The sequence below is a fragment of the Aythya marila genome (assembly GCF_965140915.1).
Source record: "Aythya marila genome assembly, chromosome: 3".
NCBI classification, from domain to species: Eukaryota; Metazoa; Chordata; class Aves; order Anseriformes; family Anatidae; genus Aythya; species Aythya marila.
The window spans coordinates 118,515,937-118,530,595 of NC_139044.1; the positions used below are offsets into that span (position 1 = coordinate 118,515,937).

Below are 14,659 nucleotides of genomic sequence, written 5' to 3' on the forward strand. Positions count from 1 at the left end.
CCTCAACCTCAAGCACCCAGCCGAGCAGCCCGGATACTTCTTTTGCATTTGGAAAAAGTATCGGCCACACTTATCCCCAAAAGGTTTGTATTTTATTAGATTTCATGTAAATCGTTTCCAGCAGATCTGCGCTTTTGTGGCTTTTGCTGCTTACCTGCCACACTACCAATTTCTCTGGGGATGGTTCCGGCTTTAATTCAGACATGGGTGTCTTACCCTGCTGGCTTACACTTGAGAACTGATATGCATAGTAGAAAAGGATTTACTTTTATGAAAAGATTATAAAAACCACACATAAACTATATACTTTTTGTACCAGTGCAATCAAACTAATCATCTGTTGTCCTGTTTCCTTGAACACGTTCAAGAAAGCAACCGAGGTCTCATGGTTGCACCTCCAGGGCTCGCTGGAAAAGGCCGGCAAGGGGAAAAGCCCCTGCAGGAGGGATGTGACATGGGACCCCCAAGGGACCCACTCCATTCTGGGTCCTCGTGAGCCTGTGTTCAAGCTGCTCAGTCTAACCCCTGGCATCTTTAAAATTTCTACCTCAAGCTGGCCACCATAGCAAAGCAATGAACTGAATGAGTAAAAGCAAAAAAAAAAAAAATATATAAAAGCAAAAAGATAAAAAAGAAATGCTCAAAATGTAAAGAAAGCCTCTTCGTGCCGGCCTTTTTGGTCAGCCAGGCTGTCACAAGTTTTTCAGCATATCCAGGATTTCTTGGTATTCTTCCTGCAGATCTGCAAGGAGAAAAGCAAAATGAGGCAGACTTCGTTGGCCTTTTTGTTTTTTTTTTTACAGAATGGGAATAAAATGATAATATGATTAAGTACAAATGAATGCAAACATGCAAGTAAGCTCGGGACCTGCAGACCCCAGCTGTTTGAGGACACACAGCTCCCCAAATCTGCCCCCAAGCCCTCTCCCACCCACCCACCACACACGCCCCGGAGAGGAGAGCTCAGCCCGTACCCGGCAGCACGCTGACCGGTGTGTCACACTGGCTGAAGATGACGCTGAGCATGCCGAGCATATCCTTGCTGAGCTTCGTGCTCATCTGCTCCTGCAATCAGAGAGGGCGACAGCATCACTCTGGTGTTGTTTGCGGAGAGAAGCTGCGCTGGAGGCCTCCTTACACAAAGTCTGCTGCAGCACTGCGCTCTGAAGCCCTCGAGCTCCGGGGGTGCACTGGGATCTGCTGGGATGGCCAAGGCTGTGACGCCAGAGATGGCAGCTTTGGCACTGGCATTCCCAAAAGTCTTGCTGGGGAAGCAAGAACCTGACCTGCGATACCCAAAGCAGCTGAGGAGTCGGTGAGGGGAGCCCGCACCCCCCCTAGGTGCCCATTGCCTCTGCTCAACCAGCGTGCCAGATCTTTGGCCAGCAGAAAGGAAATTCCCTCAGATAACTGTGATGAATCATGCTGTGCGTGACCGCGGTTCGAATCCGTCGGGTTTCAACCCACGTGAATGAGTCTGAGTGGCCTGGGATGAGGTAGAGGAGAGTTCACAGGAAGTCAGAAATCTGGAGACGCAGGGACCGAGGTAGGAAATCCCCACCTAAAAAACTCAATTTGTTGTTTACTAAGAGGCCAAATCTCTTTCTGGAGACAACCAGGGAAATGAAGCCAAACCAAACTCCAGTTTGATGGGTTTTGTTTGTTTTGTTTTGTTTTGTTTCTTTCTCGGGACAGAAAGAGACTTGAAGTGCTATGCTGAGCCACTGCAAAGGTCAGGCTGGAGCAAGTCCAGGCAGCTGAGGTTGATAAAGATTTTCTCACCAGCATTTCTGACAGCTCTCACATTGGTAACGTTGCAGAACAACCTGCATCTCGCCTCAAACCGTCACAACATCCCGCAGGATCCATAAAATCCCCCGGAGCATCACAAGCGCTCTGCAGCGACCACCGGTCTGCGTGGAGGGCGGCAGCGCCTCGTCCAGCCTTTAGCTGCCTGTCACAGTTTCTGCTCACCCAGCCTTGGATCTCCAACAACAGTTTTTGCAGTTCCAGCAGCAATTTTTGCAGTGTGACTCACCGTCAGCTCCTGGAACTGGCTCATCATCCTCTCCTTCGCTTTCTCGAACATCGCCTGCCGCACCTCCACCTCGATGCTGTGTGCCAGCATGCTTTTTATCTGCTTGTACGTGTCCTTCCCTCTTATCTTCTCAGCCTCTGTTGGGCAGAGGTGGGAAACATCAGACTGCTGTCAGGAGCCCGCAGCAGGCGTGGGCAGACGAGCTGGGGTGGTCTTTGGGTGCAAAGCTCACGTTGAGGCCGTGCTGCCCGCGAACCTGCTGCTGGCAGACTTCTACCTCCCAGTCCTCTTCCCAGGCGACTTTTGCCATCCTAAAGAATTCCTTTAGCCGACAGCAAAACCTTCAGACTGCCTCCTTCCACAGCCCTCCAGGCCTTGCCCAGACCCAGGTGGAGTTCCCCTCCAGTACCCTCTGGCAAGGTCTCCCCTCCCCAGCCCCAGGTGCTGCTATCTCCTTCCCAGGGAGGAACAGCCTTCGTTTGATCCACAAGAAGTGTGGTGGGTCCCATCACGGCAGGCAGCAATGGCATCAAAATTACAAGGAATTTATGCAGGAGGGTTTGGAACTCCAACGTTTTCTTCCCTGGTTAAGAAGACTGTGACCTGCTGGACTCGAAGGCACAAATTTACTCAGCCTCCTGTCCTCGCAGAGGACAAAGCCTTCTGCGGACTCCACACACAAGCTGGGAGAATGTGCCCCAGGGCCAGGCATCGAACTCACAGCGTCAGCTACACAATTAGCTGGAAAAGCAGCCTTACCTCGGTAACACGGCGTTAAGGTGCTTTGGATGGACAGCTCAAGGGACTCATAGATGGCCTTCTTTTTCAGAAGAATTTCTCTTTCGAGAGCTCTCATGATGATGTCGGTCTGCAGGAATCAGGGCAGAGCATTTCCCAGCACCTCCAACCCCCCGTTCACCAGCAGAACAAAGAAATGCTCCGAGGTGGGGAGCAGGTGGAGCACACCAGGGCTCGCCCCAACCCTTACACGGACCAGATCCGTTGCGTCTGGTCACCTGGAGTTCTCCTTTACGAGCTTCTAGCAGAGCATCCACCGAACCATCTAATGATACCCCAAGGACGAAGTGCGAGCTGCCTGTGGCTCAGCACTAAAAACAATCCTGCTGCCCCCGACGCTGAATAGCAGCTACTGGTCATCAGGGGTTGCACCAGACCCCCAGCCAAAGCTGCTGACACGACGCACGTCAGACTTTTCCGCGAGTTGTACCCCCCGAGCTCCTGCCAAGGGGCTGGCGCCCACTCCCAGGGCTGTGCCAGCTACACAGGGATATCTCATTGGGTTTTCCCTGCTTCACACTCACCTCTTGTAAGAGGAATTGGAGCTTGGACTCATTCATATTCGTGTCCCTTGCAAACACCATGAATTCGCCTTTTACCGCCGTGCTGAACTCATTGATGGCAGCCTGCAGACTGGTCCTCGTGAGCATCTGTTTTCTGTGTGGGTGAGACCCCAAAACTGTTAGACCCACGGGCTTCCCCCGCCTCACTTATTCTCTGCACGTTGCCAGCGAAGGTGAGCTTCTCTCATCAGAAGACACAAGGCTTCCAACTCCAGCGCAGGGATGTCCTCGCTACCTGGGCTATCTGGCTGGCTCCCTCTTCTCTGGGGACTGGGAAATAGCAAAGTATTCATTTTCTTTTTTATTATGCCTGAACCCATGTGAAACACGGGGCAGAAAGGGATGGAGCTGCAAATGCCACTTAATTTCTATATTGAACTGTTAATGTGGTACATCAGTACCACATGGGGCTGTGGGGAATCACAGAATATCCCCACTTGGAAGGGACCTACAAGGGTCATCGAGTCCCACTCCTGGCTCCACACAGGTCTGCCCAAGGTCAGTAGGAGATCAGTCGCGACTGGGAGAGAGATGTGGAAGTTGCTGAGACAGGTTAGTCAATTAGAAGCTTTGCCTAAGTAAATGAACTGCAGTTGGGCATGTTTAGTTTGCCTCCGTGAGTAGTCGATGTAATGCTAGCTTAGCTTTTTGAGGGAGGAAGAGATAAAGACCCGAGTGCTTCCCAGACGAGGTTGCCTGCAGATGGCAGAGAACTCTTTTGTAGGAGTTTGTAGTTGTGTAGGAGAACTCTTTTCTTGGAGTTTCCAAGAAAATGTGGCTTGGTTCCTGCTTGCCCACCGCTCTCACCTGAATATGTTTGCAAACATCATTTCAATTGCTGCGTAGATGGGCTCAGCCAGGCTTCTGTTGATGTTTATGCGGTGGAAGACGCGGGACACGTACACCCCGTTCCTCCTGCACACAGCTTTCAGGGTCATGTGGAAGCCTTTGGACTTCTCGCCTATCTGCAGGAGGAAGAACGCAGCAAGTGTGAGCAGAGCCACCAGCAGCAGCGCTGCTCCCAGGACCAAGTCCTTCACGTGTCATTTCAGAGCTGCTTCAACTACCGGTAGCAAATGTCACAGTGAGAGAAAAGCGGGAATTCAACTATGTCCTCTTTTAGCCTTTGGTGCCTCCTGCAACGTGCCTGTGTTCACTCAGGGTGGATAGCTCTAAAGACGGCAAAGCTGGGTTGGGGTCTAAGCCTGGAAGACGCTCATTTCAACTGTTTAGAAACACACGATCACTTGGTGTCCCCCCTCTATCAAGGAAAAAAGGTCTCTGCAGGATGAGCGTGCAGCTGTAGGGGCAGAACGTGCTTCCTGGGACCTGGTCCCGGAATTGTAATAGTCTGACTCTGTCCAGGAGTCCTGCTGAGGAACCAGTCCTAGAAGGACTTGCTGCTTGGCAGGAGGACCCGGTGGGCTCTGGGGAGCTGGCCCATGGCATGGCCGGCTCACCACTGTCCCTACACAGTGCACTTCCCAAGACTTGGCCAGTCCTGATGGCACGGAGCAACGTGGGCAGGCGTTTCTCCACCTGCGTTAGGCACAGCATCTCCTTAACACAACACGTCTGTGGTGGTTTTTGTTTGTTTGTTTGTTTGTTTTTTCCCTAGAATCAAGCTCTCCTTTCTAAGCTAAAGTAACACTGAGCAGCAGCAAGAACTTACCCTGTCTCTTACCCACAGACCTCAAAGCACCTGTCAGTGATTAATGAGTGAAACTCAGCTGATGTTGATGGCTATTGCAAGACAGAAAATGAAATAATCCTACCCAGCCTCAGAGCGTGGAGCAGACCTGCGCCACTCACCGCAAAGATATTTTCAATTTTCTTCTTGTATGAATTTTGGGCAGACTGCACCCCATTGTTAAGAAGCGAATCCATCTGGTCAAAAATGCTCTGAGCCGTCTCCTTCAGCTCCTGGATCTTCGTTGACACAAACGCGTTGAGCCTGTCCTGATGCGGGGTTGGACCCTGGAAAAGTGGGATGGCACAAACCTTGACAAAGCTGCTGAGTGCAAGGCCAGCACACTCCAGAACTGTCCTCCCTGGAGCATCCTGAGCAGCTCAAATTTAAGCCAAGACCGCAGAGGGGGAAGCTAGAGCCTGCCTCTCACTGGCACTACATGAGAGGGCCAAGAAGATGAGGAAGATGAGGTGATAGCAGGTAATGGGGCTACAGGGCTGGCAAAGCTTGCTCAGCCTCTGCAGCTTTCTTGCTTTTTCATCCTTTCCAAAGAGAGCCAAGTGGCTAGTCAGAAAATGGGTTTGGATGCAGGCCTTGGCCTTGGTGCAGCTTCACAGCTGGGTGAACCAGGCAAAAAGGGCCTTCCATGCTCCTCTCCACCTGGCACTGCTGAATTCCTCCATGCGGGCAGCAAAGCCCTATTTAGGTCACTTCAGGATAGCAAGAGCAGCTCTGCATTTGTTTCCTGAGAAGGATGAGGCTGGCTACCCGGCCCCACAGCCCCAGAAGAAACAGGATGGTGGCAGCGTGCAGGGGCTGCAGCCACACGTACCGGGTTCAGCTGCACGGTGTGGAAAACGTCCACCAGGGAGAAGATGACAAGGATCTCCCGCATGCGCTCTTGCAGGTGATTTCTCTTCACGTTCAGGCAGAGCTTCCTGATTTGGTCCCTTAGCATGGAGATTTCTGAAAGAGAATACGAAGGCGACCTTTATTGCTTTCCCACCACGAATGGGAATCAGTGCACAGGCAGCAGGGCTTGCAGCAAGCACGCGGCCAACCCTTCACCTGTCTCCTCGTTCGTGAGGACCGTGGGGTTCCAGTACTCCTTGGCACTGACGGTGAACACCAGGTCCGCCTTCTGCACCACCTCTGTGTCGCTGGGCAGTCTCGTCTGAAACACACGAGCGTGCAACGTGAGCGTGCAAGAGCTGCCTGAAGCAGCGCAGGGCCCTGTGCCTTCAGCTCCACGTCCAACCTCTCCTCGAACACCCCCAGGGACGGGGACTCCACCACCTCCCTGGGCAACCCGTCCCAAGGCCTGACTGCTCTTTCTGACAGAAATGTCTCCTCATTTCCCACCTGAACCTCCCCTGGGGCAACTCGAGGCCATTCCCTCTGCTCCTATCACTAGTGATAGTCTGGAGCAGAGGAGGCTCAGGGCAGAGCTCATTGCTCTCTGCTGCTACCTGAAAGGAAGGTGTGGGGAGCTGGGGGTCGGCCTCTTCTCCAGACCAAACACCCCCAGTTCCCTCAGCCGCCCCTCACAGGCCTTGTGCTCCAGGCCCTTCCCCAGCTTCGTAGCCCTGCTCCAGGGCCTCGATGTCCTTCTGGTAGTGAGGGGCCCAAAGCTGAACCCAGCACTCGAGGTTTGGCCTCACCAGAGCAGAGCCCAGGGGGACGCTCACCGCCCTGTTCCTGCTGGCTGCACTGCTCCTGACACAACCAGGATGCCCTTGGCCTTCTTGGCCCCCTGGGCACACTGCTGGCTCGTGTTCAAGTGAGCATCGACCAACACCCCCAGATCCTTTTCCTCCGCACAGCTTTCCAGCCACTCTGCCCCAGTCCTAGCACTGCATGGGGTGGTTGTGGCCAAAGTGTAGGACCAGGCACATAACCATGTGGAACCCCATCCCCTTGGCCTCTGCCCATCGATCCATCCTGTCCGGGTCCCTCTGCAGGGCCTTCCGACCCTCCGGCAGATTGACGCTTCCCCCCAGCTTGGTGTCATCTGCAGTCTTAGTGAGGATGCATTCAATTCCCTCGTCCAAATCATCAATAAAGACATTAAAGAGGATGGGCCCCAACACCAGCCCCTGGGGAACACCACTCATGACCAGCCGCCAGCTGGATTTCACTCCGTTCAGCACCGCTCTCTGGGCCTGGCCATCCAGCCTCTTTTTATCCCAGCACAGAGAGTGTCCAAGCCATGGGCTGCCACCTTCTCCAGGAGAACACTGTGGGAGACTGTGTCAAAGGCCTTGCTGAGCGATGTTTTAAAGGCTGTTGTGCTGTCACGGGCCAGCCTTCTCCTGCAGAGAAACCCTGATGCAGGAGCCCATGGAATTGCCTCACACCTCGCTGTATTTGTACTGGTGCAACCAAGAGCAAGGGTGCTGGTGCCAGCCACATCCACGGACAGATTGGGCAGGGAGGAGGTGACACGCAGCCCACACCTGCATTTAAAGCTAGTCAGTGACAGAAGGGCTTATAACAACATGTAGAAGATCACTGGTGCAGCTGCCACAGGCCAGCACCTCTCTTCCAGGTGCCCACTAATTTGATAAACCTCGTCACAAGATATTAGCTAGATGGGAAAGTTAGATGTTGCCATTTATTTTTTTCATGGCAAATGGAAAGAAAAGGAAGCAAATATATTTTGTGGGAAAAGGCACGTGCATAAGCATTAGCACTGTAACATGCATTTGTTACCAAAATAACAAGGTATACCATACCTGCATCCTGAGCCTTATTGCTCTGGCCTTTCTTGTTTTCAGGTCTTTTTTTGTCTCCAAAATGGCATCGTGCGTGCTTAGATCCTTCTGGATGGCAAATGATAGAGAGTGTTATGAGAATATTCCCAAAACCACCAAGCTTCACCTGCACGGAGGCAAAGCTGCTAGCAAGCCTGCAGGATGCTGGTGGAGTCTATGCACTGGCCCCACCAGTCAGAATATGCAATCAGAAAAGGAATTTGGTTTTTGGCCACTGAAAGCAGCCAGCAGGTACTTACCGGTGCACTGGGATGGTCACTGGGAAATGAAAGAAGAAAAAAAAAAAAGACTTTGAGTAGATATGGCAAAGCTGAACCCTAAAGCTTGTCCCTCAGCGAGGGCATGCAGCTGGCAGCAAAATGACAGCCCATACTGACAGCAACATCACCGGGTTTCCTGGCTTACAGCAGACCCAGGGACACGTCAGTGCCTAAGAGCTCTAATCCTTTAATTTGGGCTGTTACAGAACAGGGCAGTACCTTCAGACTCCTCTGAATTACAGATGTGCTGGGATCCCCAACAGCCTATGGCAGGCAGTAAAAAAGGGCAAATCCCCAAGTCCTTTGGGCAGGGGGACATCAGCACAGATGCCAAAGGAAGCGGATGACCTGCCTCGATCAGAAAGACAGCAATAAAGGCACAGGGGATGGGGCAGCGCCGAGCGTGGAGCTGAGGCAGAAGAGCAAAGGGGCAAAGTCAGCCTGGGAAAGGCAGGCGTGGTGACGGGGTTGTGCTGTAAAGAGGGCTGGGTGCTAAGGCTTTTGAATGCATAGGAAAAACAACGAAAGTATCAGTGGGAATGATTTGTTACGTGGAATGCCATTTTCCATATGCAGGGTGGGTAGGGCACGCTATGAGTGAGACCTGGCAGTGCCATGGGTGAACGGCATCCAGCCTGCTCTGATGGAGGCACGAAGGCTTCCCTGCAACCCTGACGAAAGGACGGAGCTGTTCTTTACCTCATGTACTCCTCCAGGCTAATCTTATCCATCTTGGTGACCACAAAGGTGATATCGCTGCACTTGCCAATCATGCAAGCTGTAATCGCCTCTTTCAGCATGTTTTCATGTGCTTTGGCCCCATAAACGCGTTCAACATCAGCGATGACCCAAATGGATGTGCACTGCAGGATGCTCTGGGGGGAAAGAGAGGAGAGGAGAAGAGTCAGGTGGGGCACAGGAGCACCGAGGACACCGAACCAGGAGCTGAGGCCTGAAAGCGCTGCATCAGTGCCCGTGCACTGGCACACAGATGGTGGTGGCAGCCCCTACCTGCTCGGTTGTGGCTTCTTTCCCTTGCCGCCAGCCCCTGCTCTTTTTGCAGCCTCCCTCATGAAAAGCCCATTCCGCCCCCTGCACTGGTCCCACCTGCCAGTCACCTCTTTCCACATTTCATCCCTCTTCTTGTTGGAATCGCCCGTCCCCGGGATGTCCACGAAGATGACACCTTCAGGCACGAAGTCGGACGCGGGAAGAGTCACTTGCACGTACTTGATGAGGGGCCAGAGCCGCGTCTGCTGGTTGTGGAGGGCGGCACCCCCCTCCCCAGGCCCCTCGTTGCCCTCCAGGTTGCGGATGTACGGGTCCAGTTCCCGGGAGAGAACTTCTGCCTGGAACACCAGAAGCAAATTAACGCTCACCCTCCAATTCACGGTCTCCAATTCTGCCGGGGGAGGTTCAGATTAGGATACGAGGCAGAATTTCTTCACAGAGAGTGTGGTGGAGTCCGTGTCCCTGGAGGTCTTTAAGAGGTGCATGGACGCGGCACTAAGGGACAGGGCTCGGTGATGGCACTCGGTAGCTCAGGTGGATGGTTGGACTTGGTGACCTTGAAGGTCTCTTCCAGCCTGGGTGAGTCCATGACTCTCTACAGAAACAAAGCCTCCAAGCAGCCTGAAAAGAGCAAACCGCCAACCAAAACAGCGCAAGAAGCTGCGCAAGGGGCACACCAGCAATGAAGTGTCGTGTGTGCACGGAGCAGTACTGTGGCAAATAAACACGCCGACCACGATGCCCCAGCAGATGGCACAGCCGCAAGCGCTGCCTGGCAGAGAAGCTGCGAGTAGATGTGTGCAAGCAACCACTTTCCTCTGCAAGCAACGGCCCCAGCACCGGGACAAAGCTCTGGGTGCTTCCCCGGAGGTTTGTGCAGCGGGAAGAGGGATGGGCAGCCCTGGAGAGCTGCCACGTTCTCACCTCTGCCGTTTTCAGATCAATAACTCTGGAGTGGGGAATAGTGATGGCAGGCTTGGCTTTCACCAGGTCATCGTAAGTCCTGTTCTCTGCTCCTTCCCCGTAGACAGCCTGCAGCGCTCGAACGGCGTGATCTCTGTCGCAGTCATTCTCATCAGCCTCCCTGTCCGTCTCCAGGAACGCGAGCAGGCTCCTCACCTCGTCCATCCACTCCTGCCACGGTGGAGAGAGGAGCACGTTGCTCAGCAGCTCGCTGGGGCAGGAGCAGCTGCAGCTGTGGTGAGCAGTGGGAAGCAGCAGCACGAGGGCTCCCAACCACAAGAGCGGCCAGAGACCTTCACTCCGGGAAGGAGCAGAGAGCAGAAAGCTGCTGTTTTCCCCGGTCTTCCCTTGGGTTTCCCCAGACGGCCCATAAGACGGGCTGCAGGAGCCTCCTGCAGACCCACACGATCCACAGGCTGCCCCGAGGAGGGGCAGGAGCTGCTCCTTGGCTGCCTTCCACAGCAGGGCCCCAGCCGTACCTCGTTGGAGAGGAGAAAAATCCTGGCTCTGTACTCTCTGCTGCTGCAGGTGCTGATCTGAACCTGGCAGGAGGTGCAGGCGCGTGTCCCTGACACCGGGAGGAAGAAGCGCTTGTGGAGGATGGTGTTGAGCAGGGTGCTCTTCCCCGCGCCGCTGCTCCCGAAGAGCCCGATGTAGATGGGCTCGAAGGTGAGCTTGGAGCTGAGGGTCGTGATGCGGTCCCTGGGAGAACAGAGGTAGGAACAAGGCGGATTCCACCGCAGCAGGTTCAAATCTCAGGGGAGTTTTCGCCTTGCCAGGTGCGATATCTCCACCCAGAGGGCTTGTTCCCAAAGCACAGACCGTGCTCTCCACCGTCCCTCATTTGCCTGCCCCAAGCCCTGGTGAGCCCGTGCCGAAGTGGGAGCAGCTCAGGAGCCTCCCTGACCCCTCCATGGACTGCCAGCACAGCAAAAAAAAAAAAAGGATGAATCCTCCTTACAGCAGGAAGCTGTCGCGGCAAAACCTGCTTCCACCCTCTAGCTTTGGTGGCAATTCCCAGTTTGAATTTTCTGCCTAGGAGCTGGTGCCCACCAAAGCCCCGGAGCACGGCGGAGCCTGGGGGGACGGCCGGGGGCACGTTGCCCAGGGGAAAGCGAGGCTGGCGGGGGTCTCTCTGGCCGCACACTCACCGGAGATAAGCCAGGTACTCGGGCATGTCCTTCAGCTGAAAGAGGTGGGATATCTTCTCACACGAGGCGGTCAGGATTTTTCTGACCCTCTCCTCCATCTTCTCGTCTGGAAGGGAGAGGCGTCGCACGGTCAGGCTGTAGGAGGAGGTAGGTCTCCAAAGGAAGCAGCCCCAGCAGCCCACGGTGAGCCTCAGGAGGAGGCTGGCACCCCTGGGAGCCGGGATGATTTACAAAATTCCCGTTATTTCTACCAAACGCAGTTCGAGGGGGAAGGTGCCCAGTGCCAAGCAACGAGAACGAGTTGCTGCTGGCAGAGGGGAGCATTTTGGGGTGCTCTGGCTCCTCGGGCAGCACCGAGATTGCTCCTGGGGAGTCTGGGGAGTGGATCCTCCGTGGCAATGCTCAGAGCAGCTGCAGCCTGCTCGTGCCTCCCCTTCCACCACAGGTCCCTCTCCAGACCTCGCTGCGTTTTAGGCATGGCTCTGGTGCCACCAGGCTTCCCCTACTCACATTTCCTGAGCGTCTCCCTTTCCTCCTGCTGGAAAGCATCCCGCATTCGCGGTCGCCTCTGGGGGACCTCAGCTGCATCGTTGTTCTCTGCACCTTTTCACAGGGAAAGGACATCAGCATTATTAGCACCACAGCCTCCCCAGGTGTCAAAGCCTCGGAGCAAACAGCCTCACCTATTCCTGACACCGAGAGGAATCAGCCCTCGCAGCCTGAATTCGGGGTGCTGTGGCGCGTGAGGGTGAAGGTCGGATCACCCAGCTGCAGGTTTGGCCACCTGATCATTACCCGAACAAACCCAAACCCTAAAATCTGGGCGGTGACCACCCACCCTGCCGCAGACATCCCTGCCAGGGCAAGCAGCTGCCAAAACTCTGTGGCCCGGGGTCACCAATGCTGCTGGCCAGAGGAGATCTTCACACGTGGTGTCTGCGCGTGGGAACCCAAATCCTTCCCCTCTGGCATCTTTTCCTAACCGGCTTTCTCCGCACAGCCCCAGTAGGGATGTGAATCTCTGCCCCCAGCAGCGACAGGCAGGTAGGAGGCTTTACACCTTGCGCTACCCAGAAAAGCTGCAGAACTGGCCCTACGTTTGTAAAAATCAGTGAAAACAGTAAAAATCGGTGCGGTTTTTGTGCAGGAACGGTGTCGGGAGCCTTGAGGGCATTTTCCCTTCCTGCTTACAGCTGGGGGACTCGTCTTTGTGTCTATTGTTTGTTTCTGACTCCTGCTGTTTGTTTTTTTTTACATTTTTTTTTCTTCTAGTATCAAGCTTCAGGTTTTGCAAGAAGCACTGCCGCACAGCCAGCTCCCCAAAATGAACTACGTTCGGGTGAAGACGCCTTTGCACAGCCCTGCTCCCCTGTGCTGAGCAGGGAACGCACTTCAAAGAGAAACTGCGGCCTCCTGGGTCCTGGCATCTAGCTAAAGACGGAAATCTTTACCCTCAGCAAGTGAAAGCAAGCCGGGTCGGTGTGAGCTGCTGGGGGTGGGGAGGGAAGGGCAGCAGAAGCCTGCAGGAGCGGAGGGGAAGGCCAGGGACAGCGGCTCACCGCGACGTGTTGCCATGTCAATCTCGGCCAAACTCTTCCTCAGTGCCCCGGCGTTCCTGCTTTCCACGAGCAAGCTGACCTGGCTACGACCGCTTCTGTACTCCAAGGACTACTTGGGGAAGTAAAAAGGAAACAATTTTGAAGTTTGCCGCCTGCTTCGTGCCACCCACGCCCCGGCACGACCGGGGTAGTGGCTGGTGCTGGCATGTGCCGCTTCTTGATGCGCACTGCCCTGCCAAAAGGGCAGCTCGGGGCTGGCCCAGCACCTGCTCACACCCTGCACGAGAGCCTTGCAGCACTGCCACCACCCTGAAAGACGCTCCCCAGGTGCCTCCTTGCCATCGGACCGCAGAAAGTAAAAAACGGCTGGATTAAAGCTGCCCGGGGCTGCTGTCTGGCCAGACCTGCTCCAAACCCTCCTGCCCCGTGCCGGTCCTGGGCACAGCATCCTGCTGCGAGCAATCAAAGCAGTGCCCAGCCGGGGCACTGATCGATTTGCTTGTACAGAGGTCGCCCTGGGTTTCGAGGAAGAAACCCCACGCGCTCGTCTGCGGCGTTGGGGCAGGTTAATCATCAACCCGCCGATGTGCGACCCGCAGCAGGCAGCCAGCTGTCCCAGCAAGGTCATTTATCACATCCTCCCCTCACCGCCAGTGCCCCACCAACCCGCAGCCCCTGCTTCGCCCCCAGCGTTTGCCTCCGTGATTATTGCGACCCCAATCAGGCTAATCGAGACCAACTCCAGCTGGCACCGCGCACGGCCAGCACCCAGGGGCGGACACGGCCAGCACCCACTGCAGGCAGCTTTTCTCACCTGTGCTCCCGGAAAACTTCCGAAATCTGGCTGTGTTTGGGCAGGGAGGAAGCTGCCACGGGCTCGTCTACAGAGCTATCGGAAAGCTAACGTTTCTCCCAGAAAAAAATAAAATAAAATAAATCACAAGCCAGAGCTTGATGCTTTGGCTTCCTCCCGCCACTGCGTAAAAATGGTGAAATGAAAGCTGCTGCACGTGTCCTGCCCCTACCACGCTCTTCCTCTTTGCCCCCCCGCCAGCTTCCTCGTGCCCCCGGCTCCTCTCTGCATGGGTCATGTTTTGCACAGATTTTTCCTGTCTTTGCTTTTGCATCCAGATCTCTCCATCTCCTGTGAGCTTTTCCTAGGCTCCTGCGCCATAAAAACGCTGTCCTCACTGCTAAATGCTCCCCAAAAGCTTTGCTAACACGGTGAACAAAATCTTTCTGTTGGTGCGGAACTGCCTGGGCTCCATTTTGTGGCCATCACCCTTCGTCCTGCCCCCACACCACATGCTAACCAGCCCCGTTTTTACGGGCAGCCGGCCCTTTTCTACCCTTTTCTGCCCATCCTGGCTTTGTTCCTCCTGCAGAGCTCGGCAGTTTCTGCACCTTCCCTTTCTGGGCGCCCTGGTTCACGCACGACCCCACTGCAAGGCGCAGCCTTCCTGCAAGCAGTGCCTGGGGTTTGATGGCTCACCGACTGCTGTGACTCAGGGAGTTTTTTCTTCTCGCCTTCATCTGCCTTTTGCCACGTCTGTGGTGTGTGTAGCATGTGTCATGGTTAACACGGGCTGAGGAAGGAAATCGTCTGATATGACGGGGAGTGATGGCTTTAAGCTCAGAGAGGGCAGGTTCAGGTGAGGCATTAGGAGGAAATCCTTCCTGTTTCAGGCTGCCCCAGCCCTGGGGGTGCCCAAGGCCGGGCTGGATGGGGCTGGGGGCAGCCTGGGCTGGGGGCAGGGGTCCCTGCCACAGCACAGGTGGCACTGGAGGGGCTTCAAGGTCCCTGCCAGCCCAAGCTATTCTAGAATCTGATGATCCTATGACTCTCATGGGA

The 14,659-nt window shown here is 54.9% G+C and overlaps 1 protein-coding gene across 1 annotated transcript; it reads right to left on the reverse strand.

Moving 5' to 3' along the window:
* Positions 1-685: 685 nt before the first annotated feature.
* Positions 686-14,192, reverse strand: LOC309877021 (nuclear GTPase SLIP-GC-like). The gene is made up of 19 exons (XM_082758054.1): positions 13,622-14,192; positions 12,808-12,919; positions 11,759-11,851; positions 11,249-11,354; positions 10,577-10,799; positions 10,059-10,268; positions 9,242-9,472; positions 8,823-8,998; positions 8,103-8,121; positions 7,825-7,911; positions 6,158-6,263; positions 5,922-6,055; positions 5,212-5,376; positions 4,207-4,364; positions 3,361-3,493; positions 2,798-2,906; positions 2,039-2,175; positions 975-1,065; positions 686-742 (listed from the first exon to the last, which is right to left on the reverse strand). Exons 2-19 carry the CDS (start codon positions 12,821-12,823, stop codon positions 693-695), a joined length of 2,244 nt encoding a protein of 747 aa, XP_082614180.1. The 5' UTR covers positions 12,824-12,919; positions 13,622-14,192; the 3' UTR covers positions 686-692.
* Between the last annotated feature and the right edge of the window lie 467 nt (positions 14,193-14,659).

Bases quoted from the DNA above. Each gene is read 5' to 3' on its own strand.
- LOC309877021 (XM_082758054.1), bottom strand. The intron at 11,355-11,758 runs GTGAGTAGGGGA...TCTCCCTTCCAG, and splicing joins AAGGGAGACGCTCAGGAAAT to ACGAGAAGATGGAGGAGAGG. The intron at 4,365-5,211 runs GTGAGTGGCGCA...TTCCTCCTGCAG, and splicing joins AAATTGAAAATATCTTTGCG to ATAGGCGAGAAGTCCAAAGG.